The sequence below is a fragment of the Periophthalmus magnuspinnatus genome, chromosome 11, assembly GCF_009829125.3.
Source record: "Periophthalmus magnuspinnatus isolate fPerMag1 chromosome 11, fPerMag1.2.pri, whole genome shotgun sequence".
Lineage (NCBI taxonomy): Eukaryota > Metazoa > Chordata > Actinopteri > Gobiiformes > Gobiidae > Periophthalmus > Periophthalmus magnuspinnatus.
In genome coordinates this window covers 19,228,247-19,248,008 of record NC_047136.2, presented here as the reverse complement: position 1 = coordinate 19,248,008, position 19,762 = coordinate 19,228,247, and the positions used below count along the sequence as shown (strand labels likewise).

At 39.6% G+C, this 19,762-nt stretch overlaps 1 protein-coding gene across 1 annotated transcript in view; it reads right to left on the bottom strand.

The window, feature by feature from the left end:
• Nucleotides 1–286: 286 nt before the first annotated feature.
• Nucleotides 287–19,762, bottom strand: part of kcnh8 (potassium voltage-gated channel, subfamily H (eag-related), member 8) — a 153,415-nt gene continuing 133,939 nt past the window's right edge. Inside the window, exons 14-17 of the mRNA XM_055225495.1 lie at nucleotides 15,879–16,057; nucleotides 13,448–13,536; nucleotides 11,424–11,503; nucleotides 287–769 (exon numbers count right to left, since the gene is read on the bottom strand). Of these exons, the coding sequence (XP_055081470.1) occupies nucleotides 287–769; nucleotides 11,424–11,503; nucleotides 13,448–13,536; nucleotides 15,879–16,057 (831 nt within the window). The remainder of the gene's footprint in view (nucleotides 770–11,423; nucleotides 11,504–13,447; nucleotides 13,537–15,878; nucleotides 16,058–19,762) is intronic.

Here is a 19,762-nt window from a genome sequence, read left to right as displayed (position 1 = left end):
AAAGGGATGCAAGTAGATTGGGCCTCCTAGTGGCCGATCCACGCCTCTACAAAACTACATCTCTATAGGGTAAAACTAACATACCTAAGCCGTCTGTAACTTCATGCAACTTGGCTAGGAATCGTGCCTTAAAATAAAATTAAAAAAACAAAAACATATGAGCTGCATTCCTGTCCTTCAGTCATTAAGGTCCAATAAATAAAGTCAAGTTTCATCTGTTATAAATATCATAAATATCATTAATAGTCCTGCATATTCCATTGGTCAGTACCAGAGGAGTCGTGTGCTACAAGGTTGCGCTCCGGTTGTTCTCCCAGAGTGCATCGTCCGTGTATAGGCCGCTGTGGGACGGGCTGTGGGACGGGCAAGGCATCAGGCTGTGCTGGAGGTGCAAGGGGGCGGAGTCAGCAGCAAGGGGATGGGGCTGGAGGAGCATGTGGGTGGGGTCAGCGGCAAGGGGGCAGGGTTGTGTGTGTGGCGTTGGGGATGGCGTGGAGCGGGTGATGTTGGCAAAGGTCAGGTGCAACTTGTGAGGTTGGCGGACGTGTGGCGAGCAGGGCATCGAGGCGGGCGTGTCCGTCCAGAGTGGGGGGCCCGAAGGGGGCGGGGGTCCAGGTGGAGAGGGGTGGGGCAGGTAGGCGTGGTGGGGTGAGCAGTGGGTGGGGCAGACTGAGGGGGCGTGGCCCCGGGACATGAAGGAGTCCATGAGCTGGGCCATCCTCGTCATCAGTTGTCCCAGGTCAGACACCTCCTTCCCCAAAGAGCTCACCTGCATACACACATACAAACACAGGTACACTTACATAAACGATGCTTTCATAGGGATGCACAGATCAAGCTTTTTCAGTTCTGATATCGATACTATAGCTTTACGTATCTGCTGATACACGATATTAGCCAATACCAGTGTAGGGACAGAAAATGGCACTTTTTTCCTTAAGACGTGATTCACTTATTACACAGGCAATCCAACTGTGTTATGTAGCCGTTATTTATAAATAACATTACGGTTACAGTATGTTACCATAATTCTGTGAAAAGACTATCTCTCCACACAGTTACATATTCCATATGTACGGGAGTGACCCACAAGGGGTTGTTTAAGGCTGAAGTCCCAACAACTGAACCACTAACCTGCAAGATGTAAGGCTAGAGAGAATAACAACTCATTGAGATGCATCAAGGGATGTACTTGATGCCACATTAGTGGTAGCAGGACAGACCTTGTCTAATGACGTGTCATGCCACAAATCCCAAGAATCCTCCATCTCACTTGTAGAATGGGCCATGACATTTGGATGAATGAGTGGGTGCTCATGCACACATCCACAACCAAGTTTTAGAAAGGGGCTGTCCCAGCACATCTCTCTTAAAAAGGACAAAGAGCTGGTCTGTGGCCCTTTGCCCCTTTGTCCGAGTCTTGTACACATCCAAGGCCCTGACTGGACACACAAACGACCGTCTATCACCCTCTTGTGTAGAGAAGATGCACCTGGGCTTCAAGGTCATATCTGAGTGCCAACAACTTTAGGGAGAAATAGTAGATATGGACACAAAACAACACTTGCCCCATCAGGTAGCAACTTATAAAAGTCCTGATGCACTGAGAGCACATCTCACTTACCCTCTTAGCTGAAGCAAATGCCAATAAAAAAGGGCTTCAAGGACGTCTTCAAAGATAACCATTTGTCATTGCATTGTCTGTCCTCCTGTGTTCTTCCCCCTCCCCTACCTGTCTGCCTGGAGCTGGGCGGAGTTCCTCACTCCTCCCGCGCGCACCTGGAGCGCATCAGCGTAATTACCCCCACCTGTTGCTGAGTATATGAGGGCTCGGCAGAAGACACTCGGTGCCAGACCGTCCGTGTGTCAACGTATATGCCTCAGCCTAGCTTTGTATTTGTGTTGCCTGTCCGCCCGCTACTTACCGGATTTCTGGTACCTTCCAGATTCCTGCTCTCGCTCGTCCCTGCTCCTGCCTCTGTGCTCTAGCTCCGGTACAGTCCTCCTCACTGCCTTTCCTCCTGTCCCGTCTTGGCCTCCGGCTTGCTTCCCGTCTCCGGCCCTGTCTCCCACTCTCTGGACTATCCCTTCTGGGTCTTCCCTGGCCCTGTTCCTGGTCCCGTTGTGCTCCGGCCCTGGCTGTCTTCGTGCCCACTCTGGACATCTCTGCCTGGCTTGCTCTGGTCTCATCCTGATCCTGTCCTCGTCTCGGTCCTGGTTTCCCATCCCTGCTCAGCACCACTCCCGTCTGGTTCGCCTCCCGCTCCCTGCTCCCTGTGTGTGTGTTACATGAACTGTGTAAGACTGAACTTTCACTACCTGTAAATAAAACACTGTAAACCTGTCCCGAGTCCTGCACGTCTTTGGTCCACTACACCCACTGTTACGACACCATTTTAGGTTTGCCACTTCCAGGGGCTTAAATGGACTTATTTCCATGCCCTGTAAATCCAGCTCCAGAGCCCAGGAGGGAAGGAATGGCCTGACATGCCAGCCACCACACCTCCTTGACCCTATGAAGAACAGGGCAAATACCTCCCCACTTGAGCTGCCCTATAGCGGCCACCATTCCACCAAGTGTCCTTACAAAAATTGTAGAATCTCTTGGTGCTAAGCATGACTTTGTTCGCACCACTTCACAAAGGCATTCCATCTACACTCGTAGATAGCCTGTGTAGCTGGACACCAGGTCCCTTGCATGGTCTGTATGAGAGCACAAGGCATAGATGAATTGTAGCACTTTCTTTTATAATACCATGTGGCCTTATATCTATGTACAGTTGAACCCAGAAGTTCATATACTATGTAAAATGACACATACCCTTTTTTTCCCCCTTCACTGTTTAAGATTAAATCAGACTAAACCTTTCCTGTTTTAGGTCAATTAGGATTACTAAAATTATTCATTATCATTATCCACAGTGAAACGAGTACTGTACCAAAATGGGCTGAAAGGCCACTCTGCCAGGAAAAACATAAAAAAAGCCAGATTACAGTTTTAAAATGCACACAGAGACAAAGGCTTTAATTTTTGAAGACATGTCCTGTGGTCTGATGAAACTGAAATGTAACTGTTTGGCCATAATGAGCATTGCAACAAATGAATCACAGGTATGCTGTGATTCATTTGTTGTCATGTACCCCCTGCTGTTCAGACTGGTCACTACACTACAGTACCCTGCTCTCTGACCATCTGTTGCTGCCAGCCCCCTCCTCCTGTCCATTCATCATCAAGATCCTCCCCTCACTCCCCCCACACTGGAGGGTCCCTGGACACGGCACAGGGTCTCCCCACAGAGAGAAGGTCACTGGTCAGACAGCATGTGGCCGATATAAATCTTTCCACTGTATGATTGGATAATGAGTGGGTAACTGCTCCTGTATGGGTAAGTCTAATGGTCTAATGCATGTCGTGAAATCATTACACTGTTCAAAAGGTGGAGGTGCTACAAATATGACATCTCTGAAGAGTAATAACTGCCTATGTTCAACAATATACGCAATTGTGATACTAAAATTTCAATTCTAAATTTCGATACTAAGGAATAGACTCAATACTCAATACAGTTTCTGACATCAGGATGATAATAAAATGAAGTACTTTCTTTTATATTACCATGTGGCCTTATATCTGTGTAATCTAGGTAGGTTCCATTGATACCTGTTCAATTCTGATTTTCGATACATTTGGCAACCCTAACCTCTAATAACAGAACATGAATAAATAAAATGCAGCAATACTGTGTAGTATGCTTTGTGTAATCCCTCATTTGTCCAAGTAGGTTCCATCACTAAAGAAAATTCAATTCTGGACAAGAGGCTTTTTCAGTTCTGACAAGGTTCTGGTAAGTCACTGCCTTATATCTGTCTGAAGACATGAGCTAACTACACTAAAACTAACACACCCTAGTTGTTTACAGTAGGGAGTATCTGTTAAATCCACTCAACTACTCTAAGGTGTGAACTGTCTCAGGCTTCAGTTAAAACAATTGCAAAGTCTGAAAAGATGACAGACATGGTGTGCTTAAATTCACTTAAGGGAATTACACTGTTTGGTTTGAGTTGGTTTATGTGTGTTCCACAAATGAGGGGCATTAAATCTAAAACCAGTTTTACCTTTGTGGTACTACTGATTTGTGGTATTGCTAAGGTCAGTCTCTCCTGAGACCTGATATGGTAATGATGAGAATTGAACTGAATCAGGGAGGTGAGGTACTGTGGAGGTTTGGCCAGTATAACTTTGTAAATGAAGATGTGGGTGTTCAAGTCTGCAGTGAAGTCCAGCCAACCCTGAAGTACAGATCATTTATTATTTTCACTTATATAAAAAATAGGCTTTAATCCTGTAGAGACCTATTTGAATAATTTTTAAGTTTTTGTGAAAGGTTGTCAATATGTGTTTTAAAAGATAGCCTGCTATCAAACCAAATACCAAGGTATTTATAATGAGGGACTTGTTGAATGAGGTCATAATTTAAAGTATAGATGTGGTTGTAGGAGTCTGTGACATGAGACCTGGTGAAGTGCATAGTTTTAGTTTTTGATGAATTTAGGACCAGTTTTAGATTTATTAGTGACTGTTGAAGTGTCAAATGTCAAATATGTTTTGTAATTTGGATAGACTTTCCTGAGCAATGGGTGCAATAGCCTACAAAATTGTGCCATCTGCACAAAAATGGGCCGTGCAATAGGAAGATGTGGGGAAAATATTATTAATAAACAAAGTAAAAAGTAATGGGCCAAGGATTGAGCCTTGGGGAACACCCTATTTGGTTATTGACCATGGAGATATGTATCCATCTGCCATTACTGATTGTAATCTATTTGAAAATCTTATCAAACTCAAGGGACATAAGCGTATTTAGGAGAATAGTTGAGTTGACAGTATCAAACTCCAAACTCTAACTATGTGACCACTGCAGTGACAGCCGTGACTGTACTGTGGCCCGATCTAAAACCTGATTGCTGTGGATCCAGGATATTCCTAATTTCAAGAAATGGCCGCAAATGAGAGTTTACTAGACTCAAGAATATTTGCCAGACCTGGTAATTTTGACAGTGGAAGATAACTATTAAGGTCACTTGTATCATCTTTATGTGGAGGGACAACTTGTGCTGACTCCACACTGATAGAATGTTGCTAGACATGTTTAAAATGTGCATGGGGAACCCAAGTGGATGCCTAAATTATATTGCAAAGCTTATTGCAAGTAGTGGGTTTCAAATTCTAGAGGCAAAAGACACTTTTTCCTGACATATGCAAAAGGTAAATGCATAAATGTTGAACATGTTAATGACTACACCCTAGAACTCACTGTATTACAACACAAATCTGCATTTTAACATTATTAATGCTACATGCGGCCCATCTGTTTTAAATATTATTGGCCTGTAGATTATGGTGATATCATATGAGCAATTACAATCTGACAGTTTTGCACAATAACTCAGTCCTAGCCACTACATCAACATCAGTGTATCATTATCTGTCGTAGTGACCATATCTCCAGAGATTCTCGTGAGCCTGCTGGTGCGCTCCATTTGATTTTTGTCAAATGTTACTGCTCTAGGCAAATAAGCAATTAGCTGCTCCTATTAGCATACACCCAGAGTGACATGGAACCCGCACGGGGCTGGTCGTGCATCTGGCTCTCCTCTGGTCCATCTCTGTCCATCTCTCCGGAGCACAGATATAAATAGCAGAAGTGAGAGCCAGAGGACAGTCCAATCTGACACAGTGTCCTCCCACCACCACGCTTAGAGACGGACAGTACCAAATCATCACTAGATCTGCTGCCCACACACAGCAGAACAACATGGTTTAGGATTTTAAATAGTGAATAGTACTGAGCGATGAGAGAAGCTATTAAAGAGGCACGACTGACGACGTATTTCAATCTTTAGACCAAGCAGAGTCATTATGTTTATACACACACCAGGAGAATTGGATAACCGGCCTAGTGCAATTTAAACAGTTTTATCAAAATGCACATAAACATGGGAAGTGGGATTGCAGTGTCGTGAATCGAATCTCCCAGAAGTTTATACTCCGATGCCTGCTCCATGTAGACTTGAGTAGCCAAAAACTGTGCTGAAGTAAGAGTAATATTACTTCAAAATAATAGTACAAAGTAGTGGTTCAAGAAATACTTAAAGAGTAACTGTAGGGACGTAACATCTGATTTATTATTTGAAGTTAATGTAATTTGATGGACAAAACATTAAATAATGCACAAAATCTGGTGCAAAAACGAGACAAACTAAGTTATACCTGAAGGAGTAGAGCAAGAAACACAAATATTCAGATCATTTCATATTACTACATAAAGCTTTTGTCACTTGTAGACTTACTCACAGTGAGAAGTCCGATTTACATTAGGCAGAATATTGGAGGCGTTCAACTGCACAAGCTAAGAAACAGCCAGGCAAAAATAGAGACATCTGTTTGGACGTGTACTTACTGTTTTTACTAGCTGTAAAGTTTAGTGCCAATGCTAAATTACTAGAGACACCTGCATGTCTTGTTCACACCTGTTTGGTTGTTTGGACTGCATGCAGATTGGAATCAGAATTTAGTTGTTTATCTCGGTTGTTTCGCTTGGAGTTCCAGAAATCACCTTTTTGCACCATTTCTATCCAAAGTCTTATTCTTTCTGTCTAAACATGCTAATCGGTCAGCTCAGATAACTACCGGTACATAATGTAACATGGCAGCTAGCTCTTTGAGACAAAAGCTGCTCACTGTGTGGATACATGCACTCTGCAGAACAATGATGATACATAACCCACACTAACCCATACAAATAGGCTTCAGTGTTATGGCCTGGTCCAACCCTTACTGTTTTGGACTGTTTAGGTTTGAAATTACTGGTGAACTCAGAAGACCTGACACAGTGTGGAGGTGCTCTGCAAATCGCCGGCCTCATAGCAGAACTGCTTAAATCATTGTTTTCGCAAATTGAGTTTTCTGTTTCAGCCCAGATTCTGCTGCATCTGTATGTGTTGGACTTAGCCAATCAGAAAGATATTACAGCCAAGAAAACACAAGCTTATGCTATGCTAGGAGGCTAACAAAATGGTGCCTCGTGTGTGAAACAGGACTCCAAAGCATATACGGTAAGGTCTGTTGTGCTGATGGTATATTACAGTATATTATAGCAGAAGAGAGTGGACACTGGAACATATAACCCATTTAAACCATTAAACTTGTGCTAACATATGTATCAAATGAGTCGCTCCAATTGGGCTGAAAGAGATCTTATGACAGAATAACCCTGTTTAGTCTGGGCTTCTAGAGCATGGTGCACTTCATTTTAAAGAGGAGGTATTAATTGCTAACACATAGTATATTTAGATCACCATGTTACCTTTTATTGTTTTGAAAATGGTATATTCGCTGTAAACAATGTATTAACATGTTTTATAAGTCTCACTTTCATATTTGATGCTCTGAATTTGACGTTTCTTTTGCTCTCCATGCTAAATCACTTCCCCTTCAGAGTTCTATTGCAGCACAATCATCCTGCTAATGAAACTACTGCACATTGCATCAGGTTTATCATGTTGCTGCGTACAGTTTTGTGTCGTGTTTTTGTATATTTATGGAGAACTGTCATGTGGGAGTATGGATGACATAGGTTTGTGGGTGGAGCCTTGGACAGAATCTTACAGTTAACCGCAAGGAGGGTTTAAAAAGGGCCTGGAAGAGATAAAATACTCACACGGATGATGTATAAATCTCTTCAGGTACGTTTTTGATGAGGGAGCAATACCTTTCAACCAGGTTATGACATTGTAGAAAAAAAAATGGCATAATACCCCCTCTTTAAACACATGGAAACCCCACAGGTGAATGGCAAATGGTCACATTAATACCATGGTTTCTTTAGTCAAACATTGCACATGGAGGGAGTATTCATCCGTTCACATGGACCATGGATTGTTTTGTGAACCTCACTGCTCTCCTCTTTGTGCCGCTGACAGAGATCTTTTATTTCTTGTAACACTGCATTTTTAACTCCCACTGGATTTAACCCCTCACTCTTCTCACATACCTCACAACAGGGGACCAGGAGTTAGAGTTCAAAGGTCAGAGAGCAAACACCTGCATTTTGCTAACATGTACAGTTCATTAGCTTCATTAGCCAGGGGTTTAGGTCAAATCCATTCATAGAAAATGCCTATACTACATTGGCTGTATGTACATATGGTGATAAGGTTAAATTGCCTTAAAAGAGAAGGACTGGTTCATAATCTTTAAATTCATTCAAGTATAAATATGAACTTAATACTCATTTATTATTAGGAATGCAGCTATGGATCATTTCAATAAAAGAGTATTTTTTTGTTTTTTGTTAGGCTATGATTCATAGGCTGGTTAAAACAATACGTTGTTTTTTCTATTTGTAATAATAATTTGGACATCAATATGTCCACAAAACAGAAACATTTCACTTCTATGATAGACCAGATCAAAATGTCCCTAGAATATTTAATCCAGTTTACTTGTTAACAGACTGTATTGTAAACGGGCCACGTTAAATGTGAACTACATTTACAGTTTCCTAAGAATGAATTTCATAGATAATTAAGGTTTGTGTCCCATCACTTCAGTTAAGATATCTATATCTTAATATATAATAAGGTGTTTATCCTGCTCTGTCTGTCGCACAGAGGAGACATTTTGTGGCACTAGCTGCGAATGCTGCTCGTTTTAGCCTCCATGTCTTGGCCTCTCAATGCAGTCTTTTATTGAACTGGTTTGTTTTCATCACCGAGGTCCTCAGAGTTCTCACTTGCTCTCACAGTTTCAGGGCTGGACTGGGCACCTGAGCCAGTCCAAAAGCTCCTTATGTAACTTTAAGAATGTTGGGATTTGTCACTAGCTGGTTTTTATTATTTACAGGTGCTTCTTACTGTCAAAGAAATACCTGCTTGTCTCAATGGAAACGGATAAGTGTTATTTCCACTGAAATAAGCAAGTTAACCAAAAATGTCTCATAGTGCAACTTTAAACATGTATATAAAGTAATAATAAGGGACTGGATTTATATAGCACCTTTAAAAACACCTTTGCTGTGCATTATTCATTCACAATTCACTATATGGTGATCAGCTACTACTACCGCCACTAACACGTGTCTTGCCTAAGGACACAACAACAGTTTTGGCTGTGTGTGTATATATATATATATATATATATATATATATATATATATATATATATATATATATATATATATATATATATATATATATATATATATATATATATATATATATATATATATATATATATATATATATATATATATATATATATATATATATATATATATATATATATATATATATATATATATATATATAGCTAGCCTGGAAGAATCTGTAAATGAGTTTGTTTAAATGAGTCAATTGGTATTTCTAACACACATCTGGCAACTGGCCTATTGTATTTTATTGTATTTTGTTAATGGTGTCTTATAAACCCATTAATGGGCTTGACATTTTTTGTATGCAAGACACAATAACAAAATAAATTCATTCATTCATATACATAAAACATAATAAAAACAATAAAGTTATATGCATTATACATGAAGTGTACAATATGGCAGAGCTTATACACTTTGCAGCTGATGTCATCAACATTCCCTGGTGGTGTGACGCTAACTGTAAGAACTGCTCCATCTAAGACTTGTAAGGCCTTGATCTAAACTTTATTTTAATCCAATCTGACTAGAAAGAGTTTGTTAAGTTGAAACTACAACAGGTGAGCTGATTTGCACTGTTAAACACACCCACACATACATTACAGTCCCAACCTATCTAGCATTAGCCAACAGTTTTTCAGTTAGTCATTTGCACCTTTCTGTTGAAAATCAAACACCTAGACAGGATCATGAATGCTCATATCGATCACAGGCTCCTGAAAATGTGTTGTTAAAATCCATTTCTTCTAAAACTTTGATGGCTGTGTGTATTGCATCAGCATGATAACTGCCAGACATTCCACCACAGAGATACATGTAGAACACCCCCAGCGTGATGTCACTGCAAAGTATCAGTTGCACTCTTGTCACCATGACAACACTATATTCCCTGAAACAGTGCCTGATGACTTTTCTCTGTATAACGCACTTGTCCTGGCTCGATGTGGGACTGAATTGGATTTATGTTGCATTGTCTCCTCGCAGCAGCGCCCTGTTAAAGCTCTGGTACAATCTGCTTACTCAGACCGGTCCTGGTACCAGTCCTCGCCAGGTCCCTGGTCTCTGCTCTCTCTGTTGGACATCGCTCAGAGAGGATATTGGGGATTAGCGGGGTACAGAAGCATGCTGGGATACTTCCTGTTCTGCTCTGGGGCCAGCCAAAGGACAGTGAGTCAGAGGGAGTGAAGGTGTGGGCAACAAGCTAACACCTGCCTGTGGGTGATATGAGCAGCTGGGGTATGAGAGTCTTAGACATTCTTGATACAGGACCTAAGGGTGTACAAGGGTCTCCTATGTGGTTTAAAGACAACACCTATATCTTATCATTAAAGGGCCCATATTACATTATTCTCTTATCTATCTACCTTTAAAGAGGGGGTATTAACACTTTTATGGGGTATTGCTAATATAGCATATTCAGATAACCATGTTTCCTTTTACTGTTTTGAAAATGCTATATTCGCCAAAAACATATGTATGTCTATGTATAACCATGGTGATACAATGCACACATAAGCAAAGTCTGCCATATTTTGGACATATAGATCTGAAAAATTGGCAGAGCTAGATTTAGATTTATTAATTCATTTTGTTGACATTTTAGATAGACAAATACACAGACAGGATTTTAGATATCTTATTTAGTGTTTAAGTTAACTACATTTGACTGGAAATCAGCCAACAATATAATTATATTATAATTAGATGTAAATTTCTTCTAGGGAAAAAAAAAGTGCTGCTTTGGGGAAAAATATAATAATAATAATAATAATAATAATAATAATAATAATAATAATAATAATAATAATAATAATAATAATATACATTTTAAAGTAAACAAACTAAAGGCTTGAGAATACAGGAAATTGTAGTCTGATGTTTACATAATCACTCAAAGCGCTTTACATCAATGAACCAATCTGGTCAGGAGAGTGAAGTGTCCCCAGAGACAGTAGCTGAAATTGAACTCCAACCTTTGAATTAATAGCCAACTGTTTCTCCTGAGCTTCTGTTACCTCATATAAACCACAACAATTTTGCTTTTGGAGACAGTACATTTCCCAAAGCTCTCCAGTGCCTGTTTTATCCTGAGAGGGTCTGTTTCAATCAATGCATTTTTAGCTGTCTAATTTAAGCCCTTCCCCTTGACCTTTAACCTGCACATATATATGACCATCTGTGGAGTGTTGCGGTGCCGTGGACATGTCCCACCTGCTGTCCCAGGCTCCGGAGCTGTCCTCTGGTCTCCTCTGCTTTGGCTGCCAGCTCTGCTGTGCTCACCTGCAGAGCACCTGGATAGATAAATAAATACATATTTTATTAATCCTGAGGGAAACTGCAGTGCAGTCTGTTGTTCACATTCACACATGACATACAGTTGAAACCAGACGTTTACATACAATGTATAAAAAGACACATACACTTTTTCTTTCTCACTGTCTGACATGAAATGAGACTAAACCTTTCCTGTTTTAGGTCGACTAGGATTACCAAAATTATTCCTATTTGCTAAAATGCCTTTCTTCAAAGTCACAAGTTTACATACATTAAGATTACTATGCCTTTAAACAATTTGGGAAAACCCAGATGATGATGTCATGTCTTTGGAAGCTTCTGTGGATGAAGGCACACCTGAAACACACACATTTGTGTAACATCATGGGAAAGTCAAAAGAAATCAGCCAAGATTATCAGGAAGAGAATTGTGGACTTGCACGACTCTGGTTCATCCTTTTGTGCCACGTTCATCTACTGAAATAATTATATGTAAGTATAAACACCGTAGGAATATCCAGTCATCATACAACTCAAGAAGGAGACAGGTTCTGTCCCAGAGATGAGCGTGCTTTAGTCTGAAATGTGCATATCAACCGAAGACCAAAAGCAAAAGACCTTGTGAAGATACTGCTGAAGTGTGTCATTATCCACAGTGAAATAAGTACTGTACCAACGGGCTCAAAGGTCACTCTGCAGGAAGAAGCCATTACCCAAAAGAAACATAAAAAAGAAAAAAGACAGATTACAGTTTGCAAATGCACACAGGGATAAAGTCCTTAATTTTTGGAGACATGTCCTGTGGTCCGACAAAACTAAAATTTAACAGTTTGTCCATAATGAGCATCTTTACGTTTAGAGGAAGGAAGGGGGAAGCTCGCAAACCTGAGAACACCATCCCAAGTGTGAACTACGGGGGTGGCAGCATCATGTTGTGCGGTTGTTTTGCTGCAGAAGGGACTGGTGCACATCACAAAATAGATAATTTATTCAGGCATCACGAGGAAACACACGTGGAAATACTGAAGGAACATCTCAAGACATCAGCCAGGAAGTTAAAGCTTGGGCGCAAATGGGTCTCCCATATGGACAATGACCCAAAGCATATTGCCAAAATGGTTACAAAGAGGCTTAAGGATAACAAAGTCAATGTGGAGTGGCATCACAAAGCCCTGATCTGAGGCCCATTGAAAATTTATGGGCAGATCAGAAAAGGCATGTGTGAGCAAGGGCCTACAAACTTGGCTCAGTTACACCAGTTCTGTCACGAGGAATGGGCCAAAAATATGAGAAGCTTGTGAAAGGAAATCCAAAACATTTGACCCAAGTCACACAGTTTAAGGACAATGGAATCAATTACCAATGAAATGTATTTCAACTTCTGACTTTGAAGAAAGTAATGAAAAAATGTCTAAAAAAAAAGTCCTTCTCTCATTATTCTGGCATTTAATAAATCTAAATTATTTTGGTAATTTTTTTTCTATTTATACTTGTTCTTGAATAACTTGTGTGTACATAAAATCATGATGTTTAAGAGCACTTTTTGGGTATTTAATATGAAACTATAACATACAGAGATGATTATTTTACATTTTGTTCATAGTAAACAGCGACATGTAGTGGATGTTTTGAAGTTAACGCCTACCTTTTACCTTTTGTTCAGTAGAGATTAACAATTCCTGGACAGAAATTATCCAATGGTATTACCACATGACATCACAAGGTGGAACAGGAATGTTTTATGTTTGAGAGAAGAACTCGGGGTTTGTGTGTAAAACATGTGTGAATAAAACACAACTCCAGGTCTGTTTTTGATGAGGAAACAACATTATAACATAGATAAGAGAATAGCGCAATATGGGTGCTTAAATTCTCAGGCTAAATGAATCTAAACTAAACTTTTTAACATTTTACTCTTAAACTTATGATGATTAGCAGATTCTAGTTGTAATGGGCTTCACCTGACGAGGGAGCTGTGGCGCTGGGGGCCCGAGCGGAGGAGAAGGAGAAGGCTTCTGTCCCCGCGCTGTCTTCTGTCCCGTCCACGATCCTGTAGGACACACGGGGACATCACAGCTTTAGACTGCAGATTAAATTAAGACGGCTTCGCATTCCGAGAGACAATCCCAAATGAACCCTCCGTGCCCATTAGCGAAGATAAGATAAGCAGAGTCTGGGAATGAATGCAATGTCCAGGAATAGATAGAGATGAAACACAATTTAAGTTACAAACAATGCAACTCAAAAACAGTGCATTCTGGAAATCAAAGAGAGGAATCAGAGAGATAAACATACATTAGGGCTGCGGCTAACTATCTAAGGTTACGGGCAAAGTGTATAGACGGGTTAGACTACACATTTCAATAAAACATAGTCAACATGATTCAATTTAAGATTTTAATACAAAGGTTATAATTTTACTTCCTGGTTGCACACGGGCAGCAGATATGCCAAAAGTAAAGGTAGTTCCTTAACTGTTACTAGCAAACATAGTGTAAAGAAGGGACAAGGTTCTAAAGTACACTATGGCTATGATTTAACTAATAAAAATAAATAACACTTTTATTTTGTTAAATGAAGGTTTAAACTGTCAGATAAATGTCTTCCCTTTTTTATGACAGAGGTAGAACTTTTCCATTTTAAAATTCACAGCTACTTCCTGTATTTTTGTACTTTTCTTGTCATCTTTTTCCACAAACTGTCATTTAACTAATGTAAAGCCAGGCATGTACTATCCCACCAAAACAAGTCAGGATTAGAAAAACATGAAAACCTGTCATATGCACATGACATTCACCTTATTGTCCCCATAGGAAACTTTGTAGTAGCATCTTTCAATGCCACTTGGGTAACCTGTTAGGAGCATACTGTATAGGAGTATGCTGTCATTTGGTTTTATTCTCTCCACATTTCGTCTCTGAACTGCATGCACTCTTGGTATTGGAAATAGTCTATATACAGTTCATATCCCAATCTCATACTCGTGTAATAGAGAGGTCTAATGTTCTGAGAGAGTGATCTGCTAAAATGTTTTCACATTCGAGAGGAGAAACAGCAGGGAGGTGTAAATGAACCCACGGTATTCATAAATAAGTGATAGTATTAGAAAGGGATAGAAGGAGGAAAAAGGGAAAAACATAACAGATCGATAGTGGTATTGTTATCATTGTAATAAGCAAAATAATATCTATGTGAGTTACAATTATTTCGATTAATAGCATTTGAGTAGTAATTATAATTAGATTAATGGAATAACTTTTAAATTTTCAAAATGGCTGATTTCTTTTTTCAAACCTGACACATGAAATATAAAACGTGATCATGTTATAGAGTTACTGTTGTGGCCTCATTGTTTGAGTCTGAGTACAAGTCACTTAGGATCAGTCTGAGTCAAGTCCATTTCAAATTCTTGGACTTCAGGTCTGAGTCCTTTATTCAAGTCCAAGACAAGAGTTATTATCATAAAACCATATGTACAGAAGTAGGACTTTAGAGGTGTAACCACTCCAGACCTTTTGTACAGAGGCACAGCGTCAACCAATCAGAGACTACGCTCCAGTGACAAAGCGACGTTATCCGGAAAACACATCAGACATCAGCCACAAACGAGCAGCAACTTAACTATGCCGGGTGCACCGGCTAGTTTAAAGGCTGATCACCTCTGTTGATGGGTTTTATGTAATAAATATACTAAAGCCACTTTCTCAACCTCATCTGTAGCATTCACAAAGACACAGGGAAAACAAAACATCCAAAGGCGTCCAACTAGAGGCGTTCAACTAGAGGCGCCCAACGCATTCTTGACGCCCCGGTGTGAACGCACCATTCATCAAGTCAAGAGCCTCATAAGACACTGCTGGTCAATAGGAAAAAAAAAATCGTAAATTTAGGCATGAATCTATAGTTTAGTTGCAAAAATGTCAGAAAAGTGTGTGTGTGTGTGTGTGTGTGTATATATATATATATATATATATATATATATATATATATATATATATATATATATATATATATATATATATATATACACACTTTTCTGACATTTTTGCAACAAAACTATAGATTCAAAAAAAGTGAACCAGATTTAAATTTCTTGGTTCATTTTGTTGGCACTTTAGATACAAGAGGGCTTTTTCGATAACCTAATTAGTATGATGTCCCCAAAGCCAGTTTCCATGTCCAGAGATCTGGTCGTCGAGGTGTCTGCCTTCAACTGCCGTATCATCCCTTATGCTCTGATCAAACTGGGGCGACAAAAACATCTATCAATGTCTATCAGTGTCTATCAATGCAGCAGTATCAATAAGGTTGCAAAACATACACAGAGCAATTTAATTCCCCACGGGGTAAACACAGAGCAGATTGCATTTGATTTCATTGAGTTGCACATACCTTGGGCTGAGGCTGGCGGGGTCCAGTGTGCTCAGGGACATGTCCTGTGTCCTTCTATGGGACGTCCTTTTTTGGGATGGGTCCGGTCTGCTCCTCTCTGCCCCCTCCCCCTCCTCCTCCGCTCGCTCCACCTGGGCCTCCGTGAGGGGGGGGTAGCCCTGTACCAAGCGCCCATTCCTCTTCTCTGCACACTAAAGGCCAACAGACAGAAATCTTTAATGAGTGGAGATATTAAAAGGTGCGCTATGGAACATTTCTGGTTGGGGGTCTACCATCTGCTTTTCAGAATACAACATCTACCGATCTATAGGTGTTTTTATTGGTCAAAAATACCTCAGTATATTTTTACTGTGAGTAGACAAATCTGACCCATGACTTCACAGGTGTAGTGTGGACTGTACTTGTACTGATAACAAGGCTAATGCTGATGTATTCTTAATTACAAAAACAGTGGACATGAGGCCAAGTCGTTTACGTTATAATCTAGCATTTTGGGTCTCAAGACGATTATCCAGTCATAAAGCAGAATGAGCCTCACAAAAGTCTGCCATTTCAGTGCTGAAATACAGTCTGATTTGGTCACAACCTGAAACCCAGCACCTGCAGCCAATCGTGACTCCGTGCTCGTGCAGCCTCTACTTTCACATGAGGCCTGTACATATACTGAGAATGACAAATCCTGCATGTGTCCTCTGTCTGCAGATTAAGGCTCTGGCAACTCAGGTTCAATTGTGATTGTAGTACATTTTCTTAAACTTTACGTGCACAGAGTACATACAGTTGTATTTGCTAAAACATGCCTTAAAACTTGTAATGAAGCATTGGAAGTACTACAGTGAGTCTTTATTCATTCACTCCATATTTGGCCGCTGCGACCACCAACACTTACGCACATAACACATTCATACTAGGCTATGGCGATGACGTGTCTTGCTACTAATTAGATTAGACAACGTGTATGTCTCTGGGCAAATTATTAGTTGGCCAACATCTGTTTTAGCTCAAACTTCAAAATTGTGATAGTACTGTGCAACAATGTTTGTTTTCTCAAAATCCTCCAGAGGAACACAACCAAACAACAACCAGCATGATGGGATTATTTTGTTCATCCACTCTGGTGCGGTGCAGGTATGTAGTCCGACGGTCATGTGGGTTTTATATTTGTGAATGAGTTTATGCAGCTAAAATGTGTACACCTTCCAAAATGTTATGCTCTTTGTTATGTACGTTTCCACCTCAAGTTACTTTTACAAATCTTAAAATGTGTGTGAGCTTTGGAAAGACAGACTAATAATAAAGGGTTACTCAAACTTGTGTGAATAAAACAAAACACAATCCCAAGTTTGTTTTTGAGAAGGTAACATTCTATCATGGCTTAAAGTTCACAATTTACCTTTAAAGAACAATATGTAAAATGGTGGAATTATGTTAATAATACATTTCACTGATGTCTCTCATGGAGGGAGTTACACCAGGGCTAATCATTACTGTGAACACTGGTTCTGCTTTAAGAAAAAAATATTTGGATCATGCTGGCTTTAGCTGGACTCAAATCTCCAAAGGTGTTCCAAGGTCAGAGAAACCTGTTTATGTGGAGTTTCTCACAGTCCACATGCCCCTGCGGCTCAGAGCCAACCCCAAATCAATGAACACATCCAGACTTATGCATAAATAACAACTACATATCACAGATGTTAGAAGCAGCACTCTTATTAATATACAACTGACTTTTTAAAGTACGGTGGCCATCAGACCCTTTAAAGTGCCATGTCATCGGAATGTAAAAAAAAATCCAGAAAGGAGGAAAAATGAAGCATACATAATATGTTTTCAGTTATTATTATCATTATTATATCATTATGCAAAATCAATTAGTTTGAGCTTTCTACCATGTTATAACATTGTTCCCTCATCAAAAACATGTCTGAAGAGGTTTTATATGTCATCCATGCTGGTTTGAATAATCGATCTCTGTCTCGGGGGAGGGGGACTCAAATATACACATATTTGTTTTCACAAAGCCGGACTACCCTGTACAACAAACATGTCTCAGTTGGGTAATGTAATGTGGGTATTTTATTTTATCTTACACATAAGCTCTCTTGTAAATATATTGTGTACCTGCTGTGTGAGGCTTGACACTGGTAATGACAACAGTGTAGATGCAGTTTGAGTTTGCCAGTGTTTGTAACTACAACTAGAACACAAAGTTGTTGAAAGTAAATACAGCTTCAGGCTGATTTTACATCAGGGCTAAAGTTGCACATTGCTCTTATTTACACACTGACAACAAGTGACACTACCTGCACATATCCTGCATGCAGACGTAAATCTCCTGTTTGCCAAACCCACCTTCATTTTTCACATTTTGTGATATTCTGAGGTTAATCCCAGTTTCCCCATTAAAACTGCATTGGGTCCTTTTCACTTTTGCCTCCAGCTGCCTCTATTGTGGACGGTAGAACGCTTTTGTTTACAATTTTTTAAAGGCAAAGTGATATATTGGTTTTCTTAGACCAGGGGCCGGCAACCTTTAACACCTAAAGAGCTATTTGGACCCGGTTTCCACAGAAAAGAAAACACTGTATGTATGTATGTGTGTGTGTGTGTGGGGGGGTGGGGGGGGTGGGGGGGGGGGGGGGGGTGTGTGTATGTATGTATGTATGTATGTATGTATGTATGTATATATATATATATATATATATATATATATATATATATATATATATATATATATATATATATATATATATATATATATATATATATGTATGTGTGTGTGGGGGGGGGGGGGGGGGGGGTATTATTTAACACATTTGGAACTCTTAAAAAAATTATTACAAAAAAAACCCAACACACCGAGTTGAAGGTAAATATTAAATATAAATGTATAATATATAAATGTATATATATCTGCATAAATATTTATTTTACCTGGTTAATGGGACTTCTGCTCTTGAAACTCCAGTCTGTACGACGTCACTTTCATCTGTACGCAGCACTATAAGCTCACATACGTATGTGGATCCGAAGATCAGCAGGACTCCAAATGCAGATTTCTTCATGTTTATGTTAGTGTCGGGGATGGTATTCCATGTTTCAAACACGAGTTTGTCTGGTGTGGTCCATGTGTGATTGTGATTCTGAACAACAGTGGCTCTGATGGGCAATATCTTCAAGATCCTCTGTCACATATCTTTGTCAGCCAAATACTTCTAATTCATTTTCCCAAGCCACGAGGAGCGACAGTAAAAGTATGTTCCAGAGCTGCATGTTGCTGATCCCTGTCTTAGACTGTAGGAAACTCATTTGATGGTCTACACATGTTGAGCACAAAGTATGGAATTATTGGAGCATTGATTGGTTCTGTGCTTCAGATTCACAACAGTCAATATTCCAATAGTGTTCAACAGACGTGGGAGGTGGAGGTGGAATGTAATGAAGTAAACATAATAAAGTGCCATCCTTAAGTATGCATTTTAGGTATCTGTAATTTTCTTAAGTCAATTTTAAACAATTATTGCTTTTACTTCACTACATTTGAGACAAGGTATTTGTACTTTCTACTCCATTTTTGAACTGGACAGAAAAGTAAAAGTATTTTTTTATTACTATTTGAGATCATCTGAGCCTATTCATCGTTTAAACACATAGAAAAAGTCAACAATCAATTTAATGGTTTTAGTTGAACAAAATTCTGCACAAATCTTAATCAAAATCACTACATATGAAGCTTCATAAGGCCTAAAAATCTGCGCTAAATACTACATATTAAGTACATTTTTTAAATAGTACATACTTTTACATGAGATGTTGTTGTTTTTTTTACTTCAGTAACAACATTGGGGGCATGTACAGTAAAATGTTTATCTATAATATACAGA